Raw genomic sequence first — 20,992 nt, forward strand, 5'->3', positions numbered from 1 at the left:
CTTCTTACTTTCACACACATATATATGTATGTGTAGCTATACATTTCTCCCTTCTGTAATTGCTTTCTTATTATAGGTAGTAAACTCCAACTTCCAAGAAATCCTCAAATACTTTGTTCTGTTTTTACTCTAATTTAGTAGCTTTTCTTTCTTCATTGCTTGTCTTGTAATCTTTGGGATGAAATCTGGTCAGATCTTGCTTTGTTTGTTGTGGAATTTGGTAGGACTTATTTCATTACAAAGCCAAACCTTCCCCACTCTTTTTCCTTCCTCATATTCATAACAGAAAGATAGACAAAGAAAAAAAAAAAACACCCAACCAATACAATTACAAACAAACCAACCCCACCAAGGAATTAAGTAAAAATCCAAACTTTTCTCCTCTAAAAGAATTGGAGCAATGGGAATGGTAGCTGCTGAGCAACAGTTTCATGTCTTAGCTGTAGATGATAGCTTGATTGATAGGAAGCTCATTGAGAGGCTCTTTAGAACCTCTGCTTGCCAAGGTAATCTTTTTAGTTTTCTCGTTTCCTATGTTGCTCAGACTTATCGAAAATATTACGGGGTGTGTCAGATCCTCCAAAATAGTCATTTTTGCATCCGTGCAACAACATTTTGATGAGTCCGCGCAACATAGTTGGTTTCTATTTCCATTTATTTTTCTGGCCAAAGGGATTTCAAGATAACATTTTTATTGATTTTCTACTGTGTGCATCTGCATTTTTTATAATGGCAGTTACTACTGTGGATTCTGGAAGTAAAGCTTTAGAATTTTTGGGGTTTCAAGAAAATGACCACAATCACCCAAATCCACCTTGTGTTTCTCCTCATAACCATCAGGTAATGTTCATTTCCCCATTTCACTTACTTTCTTGTACTGACTTCTTGTATTTTTCCATAAATTATTCCCTTTTTTGTTTCTTGGATTTTCCACTGGTTTTTACTGAAAGTTTTAAAAAAAAGTTAATCTTTTTTGTTCTCTGGAATTTGCAGGAAGTGGAAATAAATCTTATTATCACAGACTACTGTATGCCTGGTATGACAGGCTATGATTTGCTCAAGAAAATTAAGGTATGCTCAAGAAAATAGCACCTTTTTTTCCCCTCTTGCTGCCATATTACTCTTTGATCTGAATTGTACATCATTTTCCTTTCTTGGTAATATACTTTAGGACATAAATTGTTCCCATAAATTGTTAGTGGCATTCCCATTAGCCATATGGGTCCTTTTCTCACCTTTCAATTTTGAGATCAGTTGAGAATCTTGTTAGGAAATCTAGCCCACCTGTATGTGTACTGGCAAAGCTGAGAAGGGAGTCTTGGCGTAACTGGTAAAGTTGTTACCATGTGACTAGGAATATTACGGGTTCGAGCCGTAAAAATAGCTTATTGCAGAAATGCGGGGCAAGACTGCGTATAATAGATCTGTGTCTGATATGTGTACTACATAACTAGATGTTGAAAGGACATGTGCCTATGGTTTTATGTCTTTCCTTTTTTGGACCCCTACTGAAACAACTTTTCCTTTTACTAGATTCTTTTGCCAATCAATTTATCTAGTTGGTAAATTAATATTTGTACTCTTTTTTATGACAGGAATCGTCATCATTTAGAAACATTCCAGTAGTCATTATGTCATCTGAGAATGTTCCTTCAAGAATCAATAGGTAAATACTAACAAGCACAGTATTACCTTAATTTTAGTTTCTTAGGCGAAGTGCATCAATAACCACTTTTAAGCATGTTATTTAAAATATATTTACAATTTATAATATATTTAAAGATTAGCCATTTCGTCCAAATTTCAAGACTAAGCATCCTGAATTTTCGTATCATGAATTTTTGAGCTACTAATTTGAAAATTAGGACAAAGTATCCCGAATTTCTGAACTGCTAATTTAAAATTCAAGACATAAGATTCAAATTTCTCGACACAATTTTTGAAATTTAGGATATGATGTCCTGAAGAGGTTCAAACTTCAGGACGTCATTGTCCTAAAGTTTAAGCGTAAATTTTTAAATTCATTATATACTATAGATATATTTTAAACCGCATACTTAAAAGTGGTTATCTGGTGTCATTTCCACTAATTTCTTGAAGATTATTGGATAAAAAATAAAGGGTTAATAATATTTTCTGACTGAGTCATCAGATGTTTAGAAGAAGGAGCAGAGGAATTTTTCTTGAAGCCAGTCAGATTATCAGATGTCAATAAGCTTAAACCCCATATGATGAAAACCAAATGCAAAAGCTTTCATGAACCTGAGAAAATTGTCACAAAGGAAAATCAAGAATCACCAGAAATCGAAAAAGTTCCATCAGAACAATCACAGCCACAGCCAAAAACAGAATTAGACACAGAACAAATACAGCAAATCCAGCAATCTCAAGGCAATAATAATAAGAGGAAGTCCATTGAAGAAGGTCTATCTCCAGAGAGAACAAGGCCGAGATACAGTAGCCTAACTACTGTCTAATCTTATGATCAATGCAAATATAATTTCCTTTTGTTTTTTTTTAGTCAGATAACTTTGTTTTTGTCTCTTTATAACAATACAGCCAATTTTGTTTGCTAACCTAAGAGGTGAATAGATCTTTTTATTGTAGATAGAAATGTGTTCCTTTTTCTTCTTGTAAATGAATGGAGAAGCATTTAATATACAAAAGTGGTGTTTTTGTTAACACTTAAAATTTGTTAAACCTAAGTTTTTCATTTACTAGTCTTAGAGTACGCTTTTTGCGCGTGTATCCCATCTCTATAGGGATAAAAAGAAATTAAAAAAAATTACATAAATACTATATTAAAATTTGTGCTTAAAATAAAAATTAAAAAATATAAATTCTTGAGAATGATTGATCATCCTGTTTAGCTAGCTCAATAAAGAATAAACTCTATCCTACATAAATTCTCGATCATCTCGATCAATATAGCAAACTCAAGATTTTATTCTAGTTTATAATTATATTAATTTAATTTCATAAATAATTATGCTTCTTTTTTAATTTCAGCAACAACACACATTTATAAAAAATTAAGAATTTTTCTGAAATGATTTTTGAAAAGCTACATATTCTTAAGTTTCTTTTAGAAGACATAATTAGGGTTAGCAAACTAACATAAGCCATTTTTTTAATCACAAGAAAAATGCGAATTTTTGTATTTCTCTAATGAATAAGACATCTGATAGGAATTATTTCCAACATATTAGAAAAGAATAAAACACTATTGCGAAAGAAAATTCAGTTACTATATTTTGATAAATATGGTATCCCAACTCATTTGGGATTGAGGCTTAATAATTATTGTTGTACTTTCTTATTTTGAAGAGAACTTTCTTTTTTGTCCAAGCACATAAACATGTCCTGATATTGTCTTTTTTTTTTTTGGAAGCAAAAATCTATGATTGTAGTGGAATTACTTGCAATTGATAAATTCTAAAGGTCTTCGTTAATACTAACCTAAGAGGAGTGAAAATATAAAATTCATATTAACATCAGAATTCGAATCTATTCTTAAACACATTTTGAGGATGCAGTGTTTTAGTTTTCATGTATGTGTAAACATTTGTAGATCGAAAAATTTGATGAAAAATAGCTAGAGTTTAAGAGAAAGTGAGAGGAATCGAGAAGCCTCTGTTCATTGTCTTTCAGATCTATCGTTCTTACATATGAACGATATGTATGTATATATATAAGGGTATAATTGGTAGTCCACTCAACTACTTGGGCCACTGCCCGACAACTTATTAAGAAATCAACAATTGGGCTTAGCCCAGTACAAATAAATACAAAGGTGGCCCAATCCTTCAAGTAATAGCACTATCTCTAATACCCCCCCCCCAAGTTGGAGGGTGTGCACACGCCCAACTTGCGAAACAAAAATTGATGAGAAGCACCTGCAAGAGACTTAGTGAATACATCGGTTGGTTGGGAAGCAGTATTAATGTGACTCAAAGATATCAAACCATCAGTCAACTTAGTGCGGATGAAATGGCAATCGAGCTCAATGTGTTTGGTGTGCTCGTGGAATACCGGATTCTTAGCAATATGAATCGCAGCCATACTGTCACAAAAACAGGTATAGGTGCTGAGAGAGGCATACCTAGATAAGAAAACAAACGAGCCAACTAAGATAATTCAGCCACAACTTTACTTAGGGCCCTGTATTCTGCTTTAGCAGAAGAGAGAGACACCACCTGCTGTTTCTTAGACTTCCAGCTTATTAAACTACCTCCAAAAGAAACACAGAAACCAGTAACAGATTTGCGAGTCTCAAGGCAGGCTGCCCAGTCACTATCACAGTAGCCATGGAGAGATAGATCAGAAGAATTGTTCAAAAAAAAAAATACCAACATCAGAAGTACCCTTTAAGTACCTTAAAAACATGTAATGCAGCTTCCATATGAGGAACTCGAGGGGTCTTAAGAAATTGACTAAGATGTTGCACAGCAAAACATAAGTCGGGCCTAGTATGAGTGAGAAAATTGAGTTTACCAATTAAGCTATGATAAGCATCCGGCCTAAGCAAGACATCCCCAGCCTCAGAATGTAACTTGGTGGACAAAGCAAGAGGACACACAACAGAAGAGACATTTGAACACTTAAACTCAGTCAATAGATCAGAAATAAATTTTCTTTGGTGTAGAAGAACCCCTGAGGAATGATAAAGCACCTCAATGCCAAGAAAATAGTTAAGGTGGCCCAAATCCTTGATCTTGAATTCAACATCCAGAAAATTCTTTAAAGCAGTAATTTCAGCTATATCATTGCCAGTGAGGATGATATCATCTACAGAGACAGCAATGAAAATAGAGGAAACATCAGTTCTTTTGAAAAATAATGAATAGTCATTCAAAGAATGAGTGTACCCTATAGAACAAAGATACTGAGATAGCTTTGTATACCATTGCCGAGAAGCTTGTTTCAAATACAAGGATTTCTTTAAACTAGGAGAAGAACCAACTGAAAGACCCTGTGGCAATCTCATGTAGACTTCCTCATCTAAGTCCCCATGCAAAAATGCATTATTCACATCCAATTGAAACAATGACCAATTATGTTTGACATCAAAAGCAATGAGGCATCTAACAGTACACAACTTTACAACAGGTGAAAATGTTTCAGCAAAGTCTACACCCTCTACTTGAGTGTTACCTCTAGCTACTAGCGTTGCTTTATACCTCACAATAGAACCATCAGCCCTATATTTAATTTTGTAAACCCATTTGCATCAAATTGACTTCTTACCTTGAGGCAAGTCAATAATGTCCCATGTGTGATTAGCCTCCAAAGCCTCAAACTCTTTTGTCATGGCCTCTTGCCAAGCAGGACTTATAGCATCCTGATGGTAAGAATGAGGCTCAACTGCAGCTGTTGGTGCATCAGTAGTGATAGTAGTAGAGGAGAAGAAAGAGGGAGGAAGGGATACGACATAATCCTGAAGGTGAGAAGGTAGATTGTGAGTTCTAGTTGATTTCCTAGGAGCAGCAGGAGTAGAAGAAATAGGTGAAGGAGAGGAGTGAGTTGGAGATGAATCAAAATGGGGAGGAGAAGAAAAACTAGAAGGAAGAGAAGCATGGGTGGAAATGGGTGAAGAATTCGAAATAGGTGAAGAAGGGGTGAAGGAAGGAGGAAGAGAAACATCAACAGCTGAAGGACCAGAAGGGTCGGAAATGATAGTAGATGGAGAATGATGTAAAGGAGAAGGTATAGAATAAGAAGAGTCTGAGAGGTGAAATGGAAAAACAACTTCATGAAAATTGACATCTCTGGAAATAAGTACAGACTTATTTTGCAAATTGTAAAGCTTATAGCCCTTCTTCCCAAAAGGGTAACCAATGAACACACAAGGGATAACCCTTGGCTGAAATTTGTCCCTTTGACACTTGGGAACTGAGGCATAGCAAAGGCAGCCAAAAGGTTTCAAATGGTTATAGGATGGTAAATTACCATATAAAAGTTCAAAAGGAGTTTTGTTTGATATTACAATTGAGGGAAATCTATTTATAAGATAAGTGGCAGTTAATACGCAATCTCCCCAGAATTTTGTAGGAAATTTTGACTGGAATAAAAGAGCCCTTCAAGTTTCTAAAAGATATTTATGTTTTCGCTCAACCACACCATTTTGTTGAGGTGTGTGAGGGCAACTTGTTTGGTGTAAGATCCCATTATTAGAAAAAAATTGAGACATGGAATGAGAAGAGCCAAGCTCTAGGGCATTGCCACTTCTAATAGTTTTAACATGGAGGTTGAATTATGTTTGGACCATTGCAATGAAAGCCTTGAGAAGAGGAAAATCATTACTTTTGGCATGCATTAAATGAGTCCAAGTGGCTCTACTATAATCATCCACAATTGTTAAAAAGTATTTTGCACCAGTATATGTTTGTGTATGATATAGTCCCCAAATATCAATATGAATTAGTTGAAACAAGGAAGTGGAACTAGAGGTACTATCTGGAAAAGACAATCTAGATTGTCTAGCTAGAGGACAAATTGAGCAAATGAAAGATTGCTTAGAGGAAATATTAGGAGAAATAGCATGAATGACCTTTATTTTAGCAAATGGGATGTGACCCAATCTATGATGCCAAAGAATATCAGAACAGGTTACAACATTCACAGAATTCACACAAGAAACATTAGACTTTACACAAGGAAGAGTAGAAGTAGTACTACACATACAACATGGACATTATTATTCGATAAATTATTTACAACTGATGTAGTATCATTTAGGAAAGAGGCAGGGGATGAATGCATGGAGAGTACATTAGCAGTTAAATCTTAAATAGAGATACAATTCAGTTTAGGAAGAACATTAGAAAGACTAGAGGTGGAAGAGCTAGAAGTGGTAAGTGGAAGAAGCTTGTAAAGACCATGGTATTCATATGAAATACAACAATAATTATTTTTAACAGATTAAAAATGCTATTGCAAATGTACTGGATTCATATGTTTTGATTAATCTGCTCTTCCTTCGTTTTGTAATTGGCTTTTTTTCTCTGTCCTAGTACATAACTGTACATTTGAAAAAAATATTCTATGGAAGTAAGAGGTCGTTTGGTACGCTGACTTAATTATCCCGGTATTATAGTCCTGGGATTATAATCCCTAGACTAATTTATCCCAGGTGAGAGGTGGAAGAAAATAATACCAGGTTTGATGGAATAAGGTGGGATTAGATGGGATATCCAGGATTAAGTTTGGGACAAAGTTTGTACTATGTTTGGTTGTTGGTATAAATTTATCCCGGAATAAATTTATACCACCAACCAAACATAGTATAAATTTAATACCACACTTTAGCCCACCTTGTCTCGTGTACCAAACGACCCCTAAGAGCCTAAGATTATCATGGAATTTCTTAATGTTAACAGATTCTGAAAGGAAATATTAATTATGAGCAAAATATGGAGTTTATGTTAAGAAAATTTTAATTTTGGCACAAATTATTAGTTACACGCCTAACTTGTTTGTAGTCTTAGTTGCTCACCCAAACTTTGTTAGTTGATAGTCGATATCTCATGGTCACTGATATGACAAAGCGCGTTTACACTCTCATTTAGGCCTGTGAGAGTGGAAAAAATAATTTTCAGATAGGATATTTTCGTCAATTATTACATAGTCGTATACAATACTTATTGGTATGAATTGTGTATTTCTTCTTGCTTCTTCTTAATATACAAAGCATATCTTATCCCCATTTAATTTTACATTTTTATTTTTTTTTTATTTGGAAACAATGGTTATGATTCAATTGTGTATTGCTTTTTTAGGGTCAAATTTGTAATAAATCTTAACTAAAACTCCATCATTTGAGCCAAATAAAAAAAAGTTTTATCCAAACTAATGGAGTACCAACAGTGTATTTCTTATTATTTTTCCTTAGACAAATAACTATTTATTTTAATTGTATATTCTTATTATCGAGTTAAATTAGTAAAAAGAAGTTAGTTGGAGCTCCATTATTATTATTTTTTGCCTAATAAAATATGTACAACCAAAATAATGAAGTTGCAATTGTATACTTTATTTTTTATTTTTCCTTTACATACAATAACTATTTATTTAAACTGTGTATGTTTTTTGGAGAGAAAAAAAAATATAAATATACTTGCTTAAAGCTCCATTATTTTTTGTCAAAGAAAAGGTTTTAAGCAAAATAATGCAATATAAACTACCTAATGTTTTTTTATATATCTTTTAGATGCATCAATTATTTATTTTAACTATTCTTTTTCTGATAAATTTGTCAACACTTAGATTGAAAATTATCATTTAAACCAAATAAAATAGATATATTTAGTTGTTAAATGAACACTTACCCATTAAAATTTTAAGAATATCAATTACTTTTCGTTTGAAAGGGAAATAAAGAGGCAAAATTGGTAAGACGTAAGTAATTTTCGTCGTTTTACTACTACTCCCTCCGGTCCAAAATAAGTAATTTTTGGCCTTTTTTTGTGGTCCAAAATAAGTGATTTTTCTAGATTTTAAGAATGAATTAATAATTTTTTTCTTACATTGCCCTTGGAGTGAATAGTGCTGGAGTATGTGTTACGAGTGTTTATGTGAAGAGTTAGTAAAGGTTAATACGGTAAATTTCACTGCTAATTAATGTGAAAAGATGAATTTCTTAATTTGTGTGAAAACAACTAAAAAATCACTTATTTTGGATCGGAGGGAGTATTATAGAAGCGAGTAAGGAGAGGAGCTTGGGGTCGTCCTGCTCCAGGTTGTGCTATCCCATTGGTTCCTTCCCATATCCCAATAACGCCTCATAAAATTTGTGAACCTAAGGGCCCCACTAAAGTTTCATTTCCTTCACACCTCACTGCGTTTCAAGCTAAGGAGTGTCATTATTTTAATTTGTTAGATTGTACTGTTTGAACGTGTCATCAAATAGTAACCTCCAACTGCTCTCTTGCTTTTTCTTTTTTGCCCAAGCCATAATTTTTCTCATTTGATGTAATTTTGTTCCTAGCCAATAAAATCTTTTATACCTATAATTTTGATGACCTTTTGGCCCCAATCTTCTTTTAATTAATTATTAAGGGTGGTAATTTGAGCCCAAACCCATCTAACCCGCCTAACCCGCCCAACCCGCCCAAAGATTAATGGGTTGGATTACAAACATTTTAGCTCATGGGTCAATTTGGGCTGAGCCCAAGTTAACCCATTATATTTTATAGCTCATTCTGATCCATTAAACAGCCCAAATACAACTCATGAAACTCACCCAAAATAAAAGGTATCTCAACCCAACTTATATAGAAATTTATTTAGTTGCCCCAATTTTACTTCTTTTTTTTTTTTACATTTTTAATTTTATGTTTTTTTGTTTTTTCTGCACCATCCACTCACCCTGCCCCCTTCTCCCCGCAAAAAGAAGTTTTTACTTTTTTTTTTTTTGTATTTTCAGTTTTCTATTTTTTTTTTCTGCACCACCAACCCCCCACCCCCCTCAATTTTTTTTTTTACTTTTTTTTGGTATTTTTAATTTTTTTCTGCACCACCTACCCCTGCAAAACCCCCCCTCCCCTAAAATTATTTTTTTTACTTTTTTTTTGTATTTTTAATTTTCTGTTTTTTTTTTCTGCACCACTCCCCCCGCGCGCAAAACCCCCCTCCCCTCAGAAAAAATTCCTTTTTTGTATTAAAAAAATTACGTTTTTTTTTATTTTTAATTTGCAAATCGCATGACGAGGAATCAAGAAGGGAAGTACTCCTAACAGCCTTGTAGCCTCCCGAAAATAAGTACAGACGTCTCCGTACCGATCCGCGAGACTCTACTAGACTTACTTATGACTCGTGAGACCCTAGGGAACCTAGTGCTCTGATACCATATTGTCATGACCCAAAATCCACTAAGGGTCATGATGGCGCCGGACACCGCTGTCAGGCAAGCCAACCAAAATACTTAATTAAATTCTCGTTTTAAATATTTCCGAAATCACTTCTTTTACGTTTAAACAATACACATTAAATTCCTCTGAATAAATAATGAAATATCTAACAACTTTTAAAATTTCTGAATACACCCATAGACATCCCAGAACCTTGTGTCACAAGTGCATGAGCAATTTCTAAGAAATAATGTAATACAACAACCGTCCGCAATACAATATTGGACAGAAAATAAATACAGTAATCTGAAAGAGACTCTACTAGCTGCGGGTCGTCTCGGGAAGTGCAGCTCACCTAAGTCTCCGTATCAACGATGCTGCTACGTCCACTAGGCCACTAGAGATGCATGTGCCTGTGCAACAAAAATGCACAGAAGTGTAGTATGAGTACGAAAACAACGCGTACCCAATGAGTATCCCGCCTAATCTCGAAGAAGTAGAGGCGAGAGGTCGACTTCGATACTTACTAATGGTCCAATAATGTTATATCAATAATATTTTAAATCGTGGATTTTTATAACCATGGTTGTAATTCGATAGGTTGAAGCAAGTAAACAATTCGTTCTCTTATAGGAAATTTTCAAATTCCTTTTCATCATTTATACATATATTCTTAAGTCGGGAAGAGGCAATAACAACTTCAATAAGTTTCAAGGCAAGCAATACAAGCATGCGCAAAACATGCCGAGGTCGTACAGCCCGATCCAACAGAAATGTAAAATATGCACTGCCGAGAGTCGAACGGCGCAAACCATAGATGCATCTATTACCCCATTCACGAATCACACATGCGACGCGGTCAAATTAAATAAACAATTACCCTGCTCGCGAATCATACATGCGACGCAGGTACACATAGAAATACATGCTCAAACAGTCAATTAAGAATTTATCAGAGAACATTTATCCAAATAAAAGTCAATTCTCTTTTAATGATTTAAGAAAATGAAGTTTAATCCTTTTAGAAACTCATTTACCAATTCGATAGGATTTTAAACAATTCAATTGCCAACAAGATTATAGATATTCCAAGTATAACATGCTTTTGGATCCTAGACTACTCGGACTTACATATATTATTAGCTACGCACGGACTCTCGTCACCTCATGCGTATGTAGCCCCCACAAATAGGAGCACATAACCAATTATTTCACCTATGGGGACAATTCCCTCTTACAAGGTTAAAAAGGAGACTCACCTCGTTCGGAAGATCCATAACCGGTATTCCACGCCTTTCCGAAGACTCGAATCGATGCACAATGCTCCAAAACTAGCCAATAATTATGCAAATCCGTTAATATATGTTCAATTACTCATTATAATCCAATTTGTAACAATTCTTAACCCCGATCGAAAAGTTGACAAAATGGCCCTCGGGCCCACGTGCCCGGATTCCGAAATATTTTAAAGATAAACTTTACCCATTACCTCACGAACTCAAATATATAATTTACTCTCAATTTCATACTCAAAATCGTGGTCAAATTCCAAGAATATCAATTTTCTAGGTTTTCCCTCAAACCCCAAGTTTCTACCAATTTCATGCTCAAATCCGTATATAATCATGTATTTTAACCAAAAACTACCATAAATTACTTACCTCATGCTTGGTGGTGAAAATGACACCTCAAAGTTGCTCCAAAATCGGCTCCAATGGAAGAAATGGGGTTGAAATGAATCCAACCCCCGATTTAAAAGAACCTCACTGCCTCCAGCATTTCCACACCTGCGGTCACTTGGCCGCTTCTGCGGTTCCGCAGATGCGGTTCCAATACCGCTTCTGCGATCCTCCTCCAGCTGCCCCAGTCCACTTCTGCGCCGCACCAACCGCATCTGCGATCACGCATGTGCGGGAATTCCTTTGCACCTGCGGTCCCTGATCCCTTCACTTCTAACCGTTTCTGCGGTGCCCTTCTTCGCTTCTGCGGTGAACCCTCCGCAGAAGTGGATACACGAGCAACCAAACTCCTTCAGCCCATCCTTCAAGCTCCAATTCGATCCGTTAATCACCCGGAATCCACCGGAGACCCCGGAACCCCAACCAATCATACCAACCAGTCCCAAAACACATTATGGACTTGCTCGAGGGCTCAAATCATATCAAATAACGCTAAAACCATGGATCGACCTCCAATCCAAACTTTATGAACTTTAGAATTTCAAACTTCTATTTTCGATGTTTAAACCTATCGAATCACGTCCGATTGACTTCAAATTTTGCACACAAGTCATATTCGACATTACAGACATACTCCAACTTCCGAAATCGGATTCCGACCCCGATATCAAAAAGTCCACTTCTGGTCAAACTTCCCAAAACCTTCAAATTCCTATCTTTAGCCAAATGACTCCAAAACGACCCACGGACCTTCGAATTCACTTCCGATCGCGCTCTCAACTCTAGAATCACCATACGGAGCTATTCCCAGACTCAGAATTCCAAACGGACATCGATAACACTATAATGCACTTCAACCCAAACTTATAAAATTTCTTCCAAAATGCTAACTTCCACAATAGGCGCCGAAATGTTCCCGGATCTTCCAAAACCTAGTCCGGACATACGCCCAAGTCCGAAATCATCATACGAACTTGCTGAAACCTTCGAATCCCGATTCCAAGGTCGTTTACTCAAAAATTCAACCTTAGTCAATTCTTTCAACTTAAAGCTTCCGAAATGAGAGTTCTCTTTCCAATCAACTCCGAACTTCCCGGAGTTCAATTCCGACTATGCGTACCAGTCATAATACCTGAAGTGAACCTGCTCATGGCCTCAAATTGCTGAACGACGCGCTAGAGCTCAAAACGATCAGTCGGGTCGTTACACGATTTATAGAAGTAATCTTATTATGTTAATATTCCTAAATATTATGAGTTCCTATACAGTTCAAATAGAAAAGATTTAATGATCAAAAATTTAATTTATTTTAACATTATAATTAGAAAATGCTAATGAAATAATGATTTTGTCCGATCTAAAATTTATTTTTAATGATAAAAAGGTCGATCAATTTTGCATTGAAATTTCATGCTCCTGAGATGTATAAAGTTTGTTGTTAATGGTAATTTCACAGGTTATTACCAAAAATTTCATGCTTTTATAATAGTCTAGATTGATTGAAGAAGAAAAAATTAAAAGAAAAGTGAAACATTATTTTCCTATATATTTAGTAGTTTTTAATATTAGTCTCACATTATTTACCACATAATTAAAAAAAAATTAATCTGATTTATTGCAAAACTAATTGAAGCAAAATTATTCTTAAAAAAAAAAGGAGTCCATTAATGTTAAAAAATTATTTTGTTCATCGTGAAACAATTGGAGTATCATTAGGATATCACTTAATTGCCAAAACTACTACAAAAGAATGTCTTTAACCTTTGTCTCCAAACAACTGACTTTTCAAATATTTATTTAAGGAAAGAATTTAATCGATTTAAAGTCCTTAATTTAGGTATTTAGTTTAAATAAGAAAAGATTTAATAACCAAATTTGAAGGAATTTCTAGGTCCGAAATATTAGGAAAATAAGTAAATTACTATTTTATCTTATGTGAACTATATTTTTAAAGGGTAAAAAAAACGAACGACATTTTGTTAAAGATTTTCGTGCTTTTAATATAGTATAGATTCGAAAGATTGTCAAAAAAATCCCACATTAATTTCATCTTTCTTGTTTTTTATTCAAATTTTAAGGGCATCCTTGACAAATTAAACATCTTGTGATGGAGCTAGTATTTGTAAAGATTACTTGCAAAATACAAAAACTCTTTTTATATTATAATATCGTTGGTTAAACTAACCCTAGCCATAGAGTCTTTTAATTTTGTCACAAATTTATTCAATCAATCACAAGGGACTAGAACAAACAACTAAATATAGTATCTTGTTCCGTTAAGATGAAAGTAGCTCTATTTTTAATGTATTTTATTAGTTGGGCATCGTAAACCTCGATCAAATAGCACTATAATTTTGAAACTTCATACAATTATGTTTGTATAAAATCATGTTGGATAAAGCAAGGAGAGAAACGTTTCTGAACATAAAAATTTATAAGTTCCTCTGAAGTTGGAAAGAATAAATAAATTAAATCGCCTTGTTCACTATTCTATCCTCTCATAGCCATTTTAGAAAAAAAATGCACCAATAATAGAAATTTATTCCCTACCAATTTTGGAAATATTCTCCTTGTTAAACCTAACAATCAAAGTAAGTTAAATATTCGACTCAAACTAAAAGTTTTCACCTTTGGCTAATTTAAAGGTTTAAAATTGCTCAGGAATATATTTAAGGGACTAATTTAAACCTATATCAAACATAACGGGCCATTTTTGTATTTTATCAAGAATCTGGTGTCGGAACAAACTTTGCAAAAGGAGGAAAACGGAATCTGGAGTTCTATTTGGCTCCATAAGCGAGTTGATTTTCCGGCCAACTGATAAACGAGGAAGGTAATTTTGCCCTAGAGTTCGTTCTTTTTCTCTCTTCATTTAAGAAAATGGCTCTTTTTATGTTTAACTAATTTTGATTTAATTATTTAATGCAATCCCTAGGTGATTGACCCTTTAAACATTAAAGGTCCGGTCTTTGTTATGTGAATCTATTTTATGTGATGTGATACTGATCCAACTCTTTATGTTATCTGCATGAATTTTGAGTTATCTCTGTGCTACATATTTATAAATTGGTAGGCTATAAATTACTAGGTTTTTTGTCCTTTTCTCCCGTTCCTCTGTGGTTAATTTGTAATTTTTGCAAAAACAAAAATCAAAGACTACATTATTAAGTAAAAAACTAGAACTTTGAATCACTTTCAATATCCCTGTGTTCCAAAGATAAAGATCCTAGCTTGTTATCAGCTGCGGGCAGTGGCGGATCCACATGCTGATTTTGGGTGCTCAAGCACCCATTATCTTTGACAAGATTTAGTAAATTTGTATAGCTAATTATAAAAATATTTAGATAAATATTGGGTGAGCACCCATAACTAAACTTTATTTTCCTTTTCTTTCCGAATTTTTATCAGTGAGCACCCACGACTTTAAAATCCTGGATCCGCCACTGGCTGCGGGTTTTGAATACTTATATAGGAGGGAGGAGGTTCACTTCATGTAGCAAATGGCAAGTTGAAGGCCATTTTTGCTCAATCTTCCATTGTCTTCCTATAGTTGTGACTTGTGAGCTATTTTTTTGTTTCGGTTGTGTTGTTCTTGGTTGCTCGGGCGGTATGATGGAAAAGCAACTTGATGTTGATTTCTGTATAGTTTTTGAAAGGCATATCAATCCAAGGAAAACTTGACATGTCTTAATTTGGAAAAACTGATAGTTTGGTAGTCGAACCTTTAAGGTCATTAGTAATGCAAGGAGCTGAGCAAGAGCAGTGGACGTTTTTAATTTTATTTACACGAAGACAGCTTCTACCTAGGCTAAACAGTACTTTTAGATTGGTGCCCATTTTCTCAATCTGAATTATAGAATGAGAACTGGTTTAGGTGTCTTCCTTTTTGTTCTGATTAGGCTATAAAGTGGGAAACTGGTAGTGCTCAATACTTTTCATGCAAGTCCTTTTTCTCCTGATTTTCTTGTTCAAACTACATCCTTTTGCCTCCAGCATCATTCATAGGGAAAGCTGAATTTCACATTAAAGGTTAAAGCTTTCACGTGGTGTCTTATTCTTAACACAGTGAACGTGAATGACATTGTTTTTCTTTTTCTTTTTGAGCATGAGTAGGAGATTACGGGTTCGACCCGTGGAAACAACCTATTGCAGAAATGCAGGGCAAGGTTGCGTACAACAGACCCTTGTGGTCCGACCCTTCCCTGGACCCCGCGCATAGCGGAAGCTTAGTGCACGGGGCTTCCCTTTTTTTTTAGCATGAGTAGGCTAAGAACACTATATGGCGAAAATTGTAATTCTTTTTCTATATCTCCCTTTGCACTAGGTTATGGTGAAGTTGTGAACAGTTCTTTGTTTATTAAATTGCTAGAAAGAAAAAATTGACCATTTTAGTTAAGAGGTTGTATATTTAGAACGAACTAAAATAGGGAGCTAGTCGATAAAAAAGGATAGAAGTTATATAATGGACAAACATCAGACTGGTAATACATATACAAATGCTTTTGGAAGTTCCTTATCGACTCTGAACTTTCGTAACATGTATTTTGATGTAGTTGACTAATGCTATAGCATTACATATCTTTCGCATTTGCAAGAATATTTGATCTTTTAATTAAAATTCTCCTTTACGGGTGCTTTGGTAGTTTGTCGCAGGACAAAATAGATTTTAATTTATGTATTGTTATGTGTAGGCTGATCAAACTCTCCTTTGCCAAGTCTTGTCAACACGGATTGCATCGAGGTTCTACTTAGTGCATTGCACATTGGAAGATTGGGAAATGTCTAGTGGGGATGTTTAAAAAGTCTCGTGCCAAGATATTCAACTGGTGAGTCTTGAGCCGCATTCATAACATTATCTCTAAAGTTTGGACGTCTAAATCATTTAATAGGGCTTGAATCAACAGGACAAAATGGAGTATACACATTTATTTGTTAGTATGTGAAGCAGGTATCTGATTGACCCTTGCAGAATTTTGCAGTTCTATACATAAAAATTTCATACTTAAAATTACTATATGTTACATCCGATTAAGATATCTTAATCCTTCAACAGGTTGTGCCTTACCACTATTATCCACAAAATTGTCTTTTTCAATTAGGGAGAGTCCAAGGCCAATCAAAAAATAATTAGAGAGAGTTCAAGTGAACAAGGCTTGTTATATAAGCAGAGTCTATAGTGAGCAAGTGAGGCTGGTACTTGAACAGTTGAACTTGTCAACCTAATTGGCTTTAGTCTGAAACTCTGAATGCCGACGAGGTGTCATGTTTGTCCATCTAGATTGTGTTGGTCATGCTTGTTGTCATGGGCAATAACCAGAGCATTACTGGTAGAAATCATTTGGAATGGTATTGTCTAGATCAATTATGGATCTCCGTCTTAACCTGAATCATCTACATGTAAGAGCACTGGATGACCACTTTCTAGTTGTTAGTGAGCACATACAATCAATGAGGTGATATGAAGGGATTATATTTTGGCATCCGATTACTTGGTGAATTCAGCATTACTATCATAATTTTGGGCCCTTTTGTATCAATGACTTCCGTGGATGATTCTGAGTGTTTGAGATGGAGGATGCTGCTCTTCCTTTTTAACATATTAATAAACCATAGCTTCATAATGTATGCATAGTATTTGGTGGTGACAGCTGGCAAAGCGCTTTCTATCAATCATTATTGCATGACATAAGAAAGATTTTCAAGCAATATGGAAAAGAAATGCAAGTTACTAAACACAATTCACTGACAAATGGATCTTTCAACTTTCGCATCCAGTTTGAAGAGATAAACAACTATGCCCATTCACTTGCTAAGTCACGTTGTCTAAATTCTCAGGGAAATTTACACCGAGAACTGTATTGCAATTTTATACAACCCCCCCCCCCCCCCCAAAAAAAAAAAAAAAAAAGAAAAAAAAAAGAGAGGAACTTTTAAAGGATAACAAGCTTCTGTGTGGAGATGTAGAGTTTTACATGCTAGGTCTTAATGTGGTTGATTACATCCGAATCACTTGTAGGTTTCTCCAGCTCCTCATTTAATGTTTCACAGTTGTTGACCTACATATATTGTTGCTTTTTAGCTGTTCTTTTTTACTGTGTTTAACTGGTGATAAGTTAACCCTTGAGTTTCTTTTTCGTAATTAACAATTGGCATTGTTTGTTCATTCTTACGAATAATGACTTGCACGGCTGCACTTCACAATCATCAAGTTCTTTATTGTAAAATTGTTTGTGTGGTTGCCTCTCCTTCAGCTTTGTTTCTCCCCTGTCAGGTGCAAAATCTCATAGAAAGATGCCTACAACTTTACATGAACCAGAAGGAAGTTGCCAATACCCTCTTACATCAGGCAAAGATTGAGCCTGGCTTCACTGAACTTGGTGATTCCTTTCTCTTTTCATCTGGTTTCTTCTTTTGCTAATATGAAGCTTTTGGAGAGTAGGCTATTTGTTGTTATTTCAGTTTCTAAAAGAGAAAATACTTAGTAGGCCTCTGGATGTTTGTTTTACAATTTTGTAATTTTGTTCATTATTTCAACTTCAACTTGAAATATAAAACTTGAAAATGAAAAACCAGTTTTGAGTATTTCATGTGAGTTTCTCATACCTCTATTTCATGGAAGAATTATTAATATGTAGAAAATAATTTTTAAGTTCGGAGTGCCGGAAATGAATTTACTGAATTTTAGATAATTTAAGGATTCTGCTGACTGCTGAGTCTTCATTAGTTAAGATATGCAAATAACGTCATTCTGAAAAAAAATAAAAAAATCTGTAAGTAACGTTGCTATCTATGTGCTCCATGTGTATCTACATAAAAGAGATGAATGTAATCTTGAACTTTTTCCAGTGTGGCAAAAGCTTGAAGAAGAAAACCAGGAATTTTTCCAGGCATATTATTTGAGGTTGATAGTGAAGGACCAAATACAGAGATTCAATGACTTGCTTCACAGACAGCTTGAAACAATGCAGATATATCAAGCTGGTTCCAATGCCATTTCTAATGGTTCGCAGATTCGGCCAAGTAAGATATAACTAGCGGAGATTCTTCTATTGACCTTCCTGGGATTATTGTTGTGTTTGAATCTCTTTCATAATGGTTTCACTCCTACGCCCAACACATTCTTCAACCATTCTTCTTGCTCATGTTTTTACTTAGTTTTTTCCCTTAAAATTGTCCGAGTATATCTTTGTTAGTAAAATATTTTTAATGGATACTCATGGGAATGGTCTAACCCATCATTTTAGTGAAGAAATACTGTAGTTATATGATGTCAAACCCCCCACAAAATTGTATATATCTTACATGAAACCAAGTTTCTGTACAAAGAGCATCCCATTATCAAAACTGAGTAGAACATATTGGATGAACTATGATCCTCTTTTCTTTTTGATTGTTTACCTTGATCTCTACTCTCTAGGATTATATTTCTATGGAATTGCCATTTGCTTTTTGAGTTTGTTTTGATTCAGGGTGAAGTAAGAGACATAAAATTGTATAGTTTCCATACACAATTTTTTCAACTGCTGGTGCAACACTGGCTACACAATATTGTACATGCTTATACACTTCGGTGCCCGTCTTAATGTTTCAATCTAGCTTTCATCATCTTCTGATGAATTGTTAAATAAGGGAAGTGACATTATGGTTGTTAAATATATGTAGTGCCTCAGAACTCAACATGTCAAGCGACAGAACATGCTGGACCTAGTGTGAAGCCTGAGAACATGAACCAGACTGTTAATGCCAATTTACCTCACATATACACTAATGGTGCGTCCTCACTTCAGCCATGGACGCAAGTTTCTGTTGATGTGTCTGCTAATGGAGGAGGAATTGATGCATCGACAAACATGCTATTGGCTCAGAGCTCAAATGTGGGAGTGATGCAAGGACAGAATGGGGGGATGGTCAAATCAGAAGCAGTTTATTCAGGAAATTTGCCGTTCCTCTATGGTACGGAGAGCAATATCGTTGAAGCTCGTCCAGAAACTGGGGATGCATCTGGTTCATCTTTCAGCAGCGGAGAATCAAACTCTCAAGTGCTGAATGAGTCTGTATTGGATGCTGATTCAACTTCATTTGGGTTCTTGGGGCATATTCCTCGAAACTTCAGTTTGTCAGATTTAACAGCAGATTTTTCCAACAGTTCTGGTTTGTGCTTGCCTTATCTTCTGAGTTAATATATCACTTCTGTGCAGAGCTTTATCTTTCTCATATCTGCTCTTGCAGATATAATGGAGAGCTACTCTGGATCGGCCTTCCTAGCAACAGATACTGGCAATTTCCTGGATCCTCATGGTAGTGAAGAAAATCAAGGTTGTGTGGCATCTCAATTCTGGTATTCTCTTTTTATGGTTAATTTGGAAAAGAAAGTCTCACTACTCAATAGCTCTCTCTGTCTTCTTTTGGCACATATCAATATGAAACAGAACAATGTCATTTCCTGGCATACCAAATATAAGGGATTGTTAGAAGAAAGCCCGTATATTGGACTTATAGGTTGGGTGCTTATTTTAGGTCATAAAGTGCTCACATGCGCAGCAAAAAGAGGTGAACTTTGAAGATGAGTTATGGGAACCTACCAATAATGATATCTACTTAACTTTCTGCAGATATCAAGAGATTGGATGCTATATCAGAAGGCTTGAGTTATGATGATTTTGCCAGCGATTGAGTGAACTTTCATTCTGATGGTACCATCTTGCAATTTTATCCTCAATATGTGGACTATCATGTTTAGAAATATAGTTTGCACCTATACTCCAGCTTAATGTCCTAAGATGAGCAATTTTTCTTTGTGTAGTATTTGTTGGGTTAGCTCCTATGACTATCACATTTTATTTAGTTTGAATGATTTCTATCCTTACAGGTCCAATTATTCCAGTACAATGTTCTGTAAGTACGTTTGCGAAAGTGGAATTGCTTCACCCCTTTTTGAAGGCATTGGTTGGTTTCAATCAAGGGTATAACTCAATCGATATGGTTGATCTTGCATGAGGTATGGGGAGTAGGAAATAATGTAATCTAAGTAGTTGTGCAAAATGAGGTCAGTCATAGAAATTAGAAACAAAACATATTATGATGTATAAGTTGTAAATAGAGCTGTGATTGTGAAGATCTGATGTAATGTGTAGTCGAGAATACTTGAACTTTTGTTTTTCTCGGGTACTATTTTCTCTTTCCTTTTAATTTTATTGTTCAGGTGGGAGGAAGAAGGGGGGGGGGGGGATTCAAATTTCTCTTTTATGTTGGTTTTCCAAATTTTTGGGGTACTGACATTGTGATTTATTCACTCCAATGCTTGAACTTGGATGATTGCTGATGTGTTTTGAAAGAGCACGGAGCTGTTGGTGTCAATGGCTATGGAATTATTCCACGAGGGGAGATTTGTCATGCAACTCTGTTCTTTAGTAGTTGCAAATCCCAACTTGTAATGACTCTACTGCTTAATTAATAAATAAAGTA

General features: G+C 35.1%; 2 protein-coding genes across 2 annotated transcripts; both read left to right on the plus strand.

Annotated features, from left to right (window-relative positions):
- Nucleotides 1-318: 318 nt before the first annotated feature.
- Nucleotides 319-2,682, plus strand: LOC104248615 (two-component response regulator ARR9). The gene is made up of 5 exons (XM_009804915.2): nt 319-506; nt 737-840; nt 994-1,071; nt 1,596-1,666; nt 2,153-2,682. Exons 1-5 carry the CDS (start codon nt 401-403, stop codon nt 2,475-2,477), a joined length of 684 nt encoding a protein of 227 aa, XP_009803217.1. The 5' UTR covers nt 319-400; the 3' UTR covers nt 2,478-2,682.
- An 11,588-nt stretch (nt 2,683-14,270) lies between these two features.
- Nucleotides 14,271-20,695, plus strand: LOC104248616 (uncharacterized). The gene is made up of 8 exons (XM_070171685.1): nt 14,271-14,360; nt 16,219-16,353; nt 17,799-17,904; nt 18,374-18,547; nt 19,190-19,678; nt 19,757-19,843; nt 20,140-20,220; nt 20,397-20,695. Exons 3-7 carry the CDS (start codon nt 17,835-17,837, stop codon nt 20,199-20,201), a joined length of 882 nt encoding a protein of 293 aa, XP_070027786.1. The 5' UTR covers nt 14,271-14,360; nt 16,219-16,353; nt 17,799-17,834; the 3' UTR covers nt 20,202-20,220; nt 20,397-20,695.
- The last annotated feature ends 297 nt before the right edge of the window (nt 20,696-20,992 follow it).

This window comes from Nicotiana sylvestris, chromosome 4, assembly GCF_000393655.2.
Source record: "Nicotiana sylvestris chromosome 4, ASM39365v2, whole genome shotgun sequence".
NCBI classification, from domain to species: domain Eukaryota; kingdom Viridiplantae; phylum Streptophyta; class Magnoliopsida; order Solanales; family Solanaceae; genus Nicotiana; species Nicotiana sylvestris.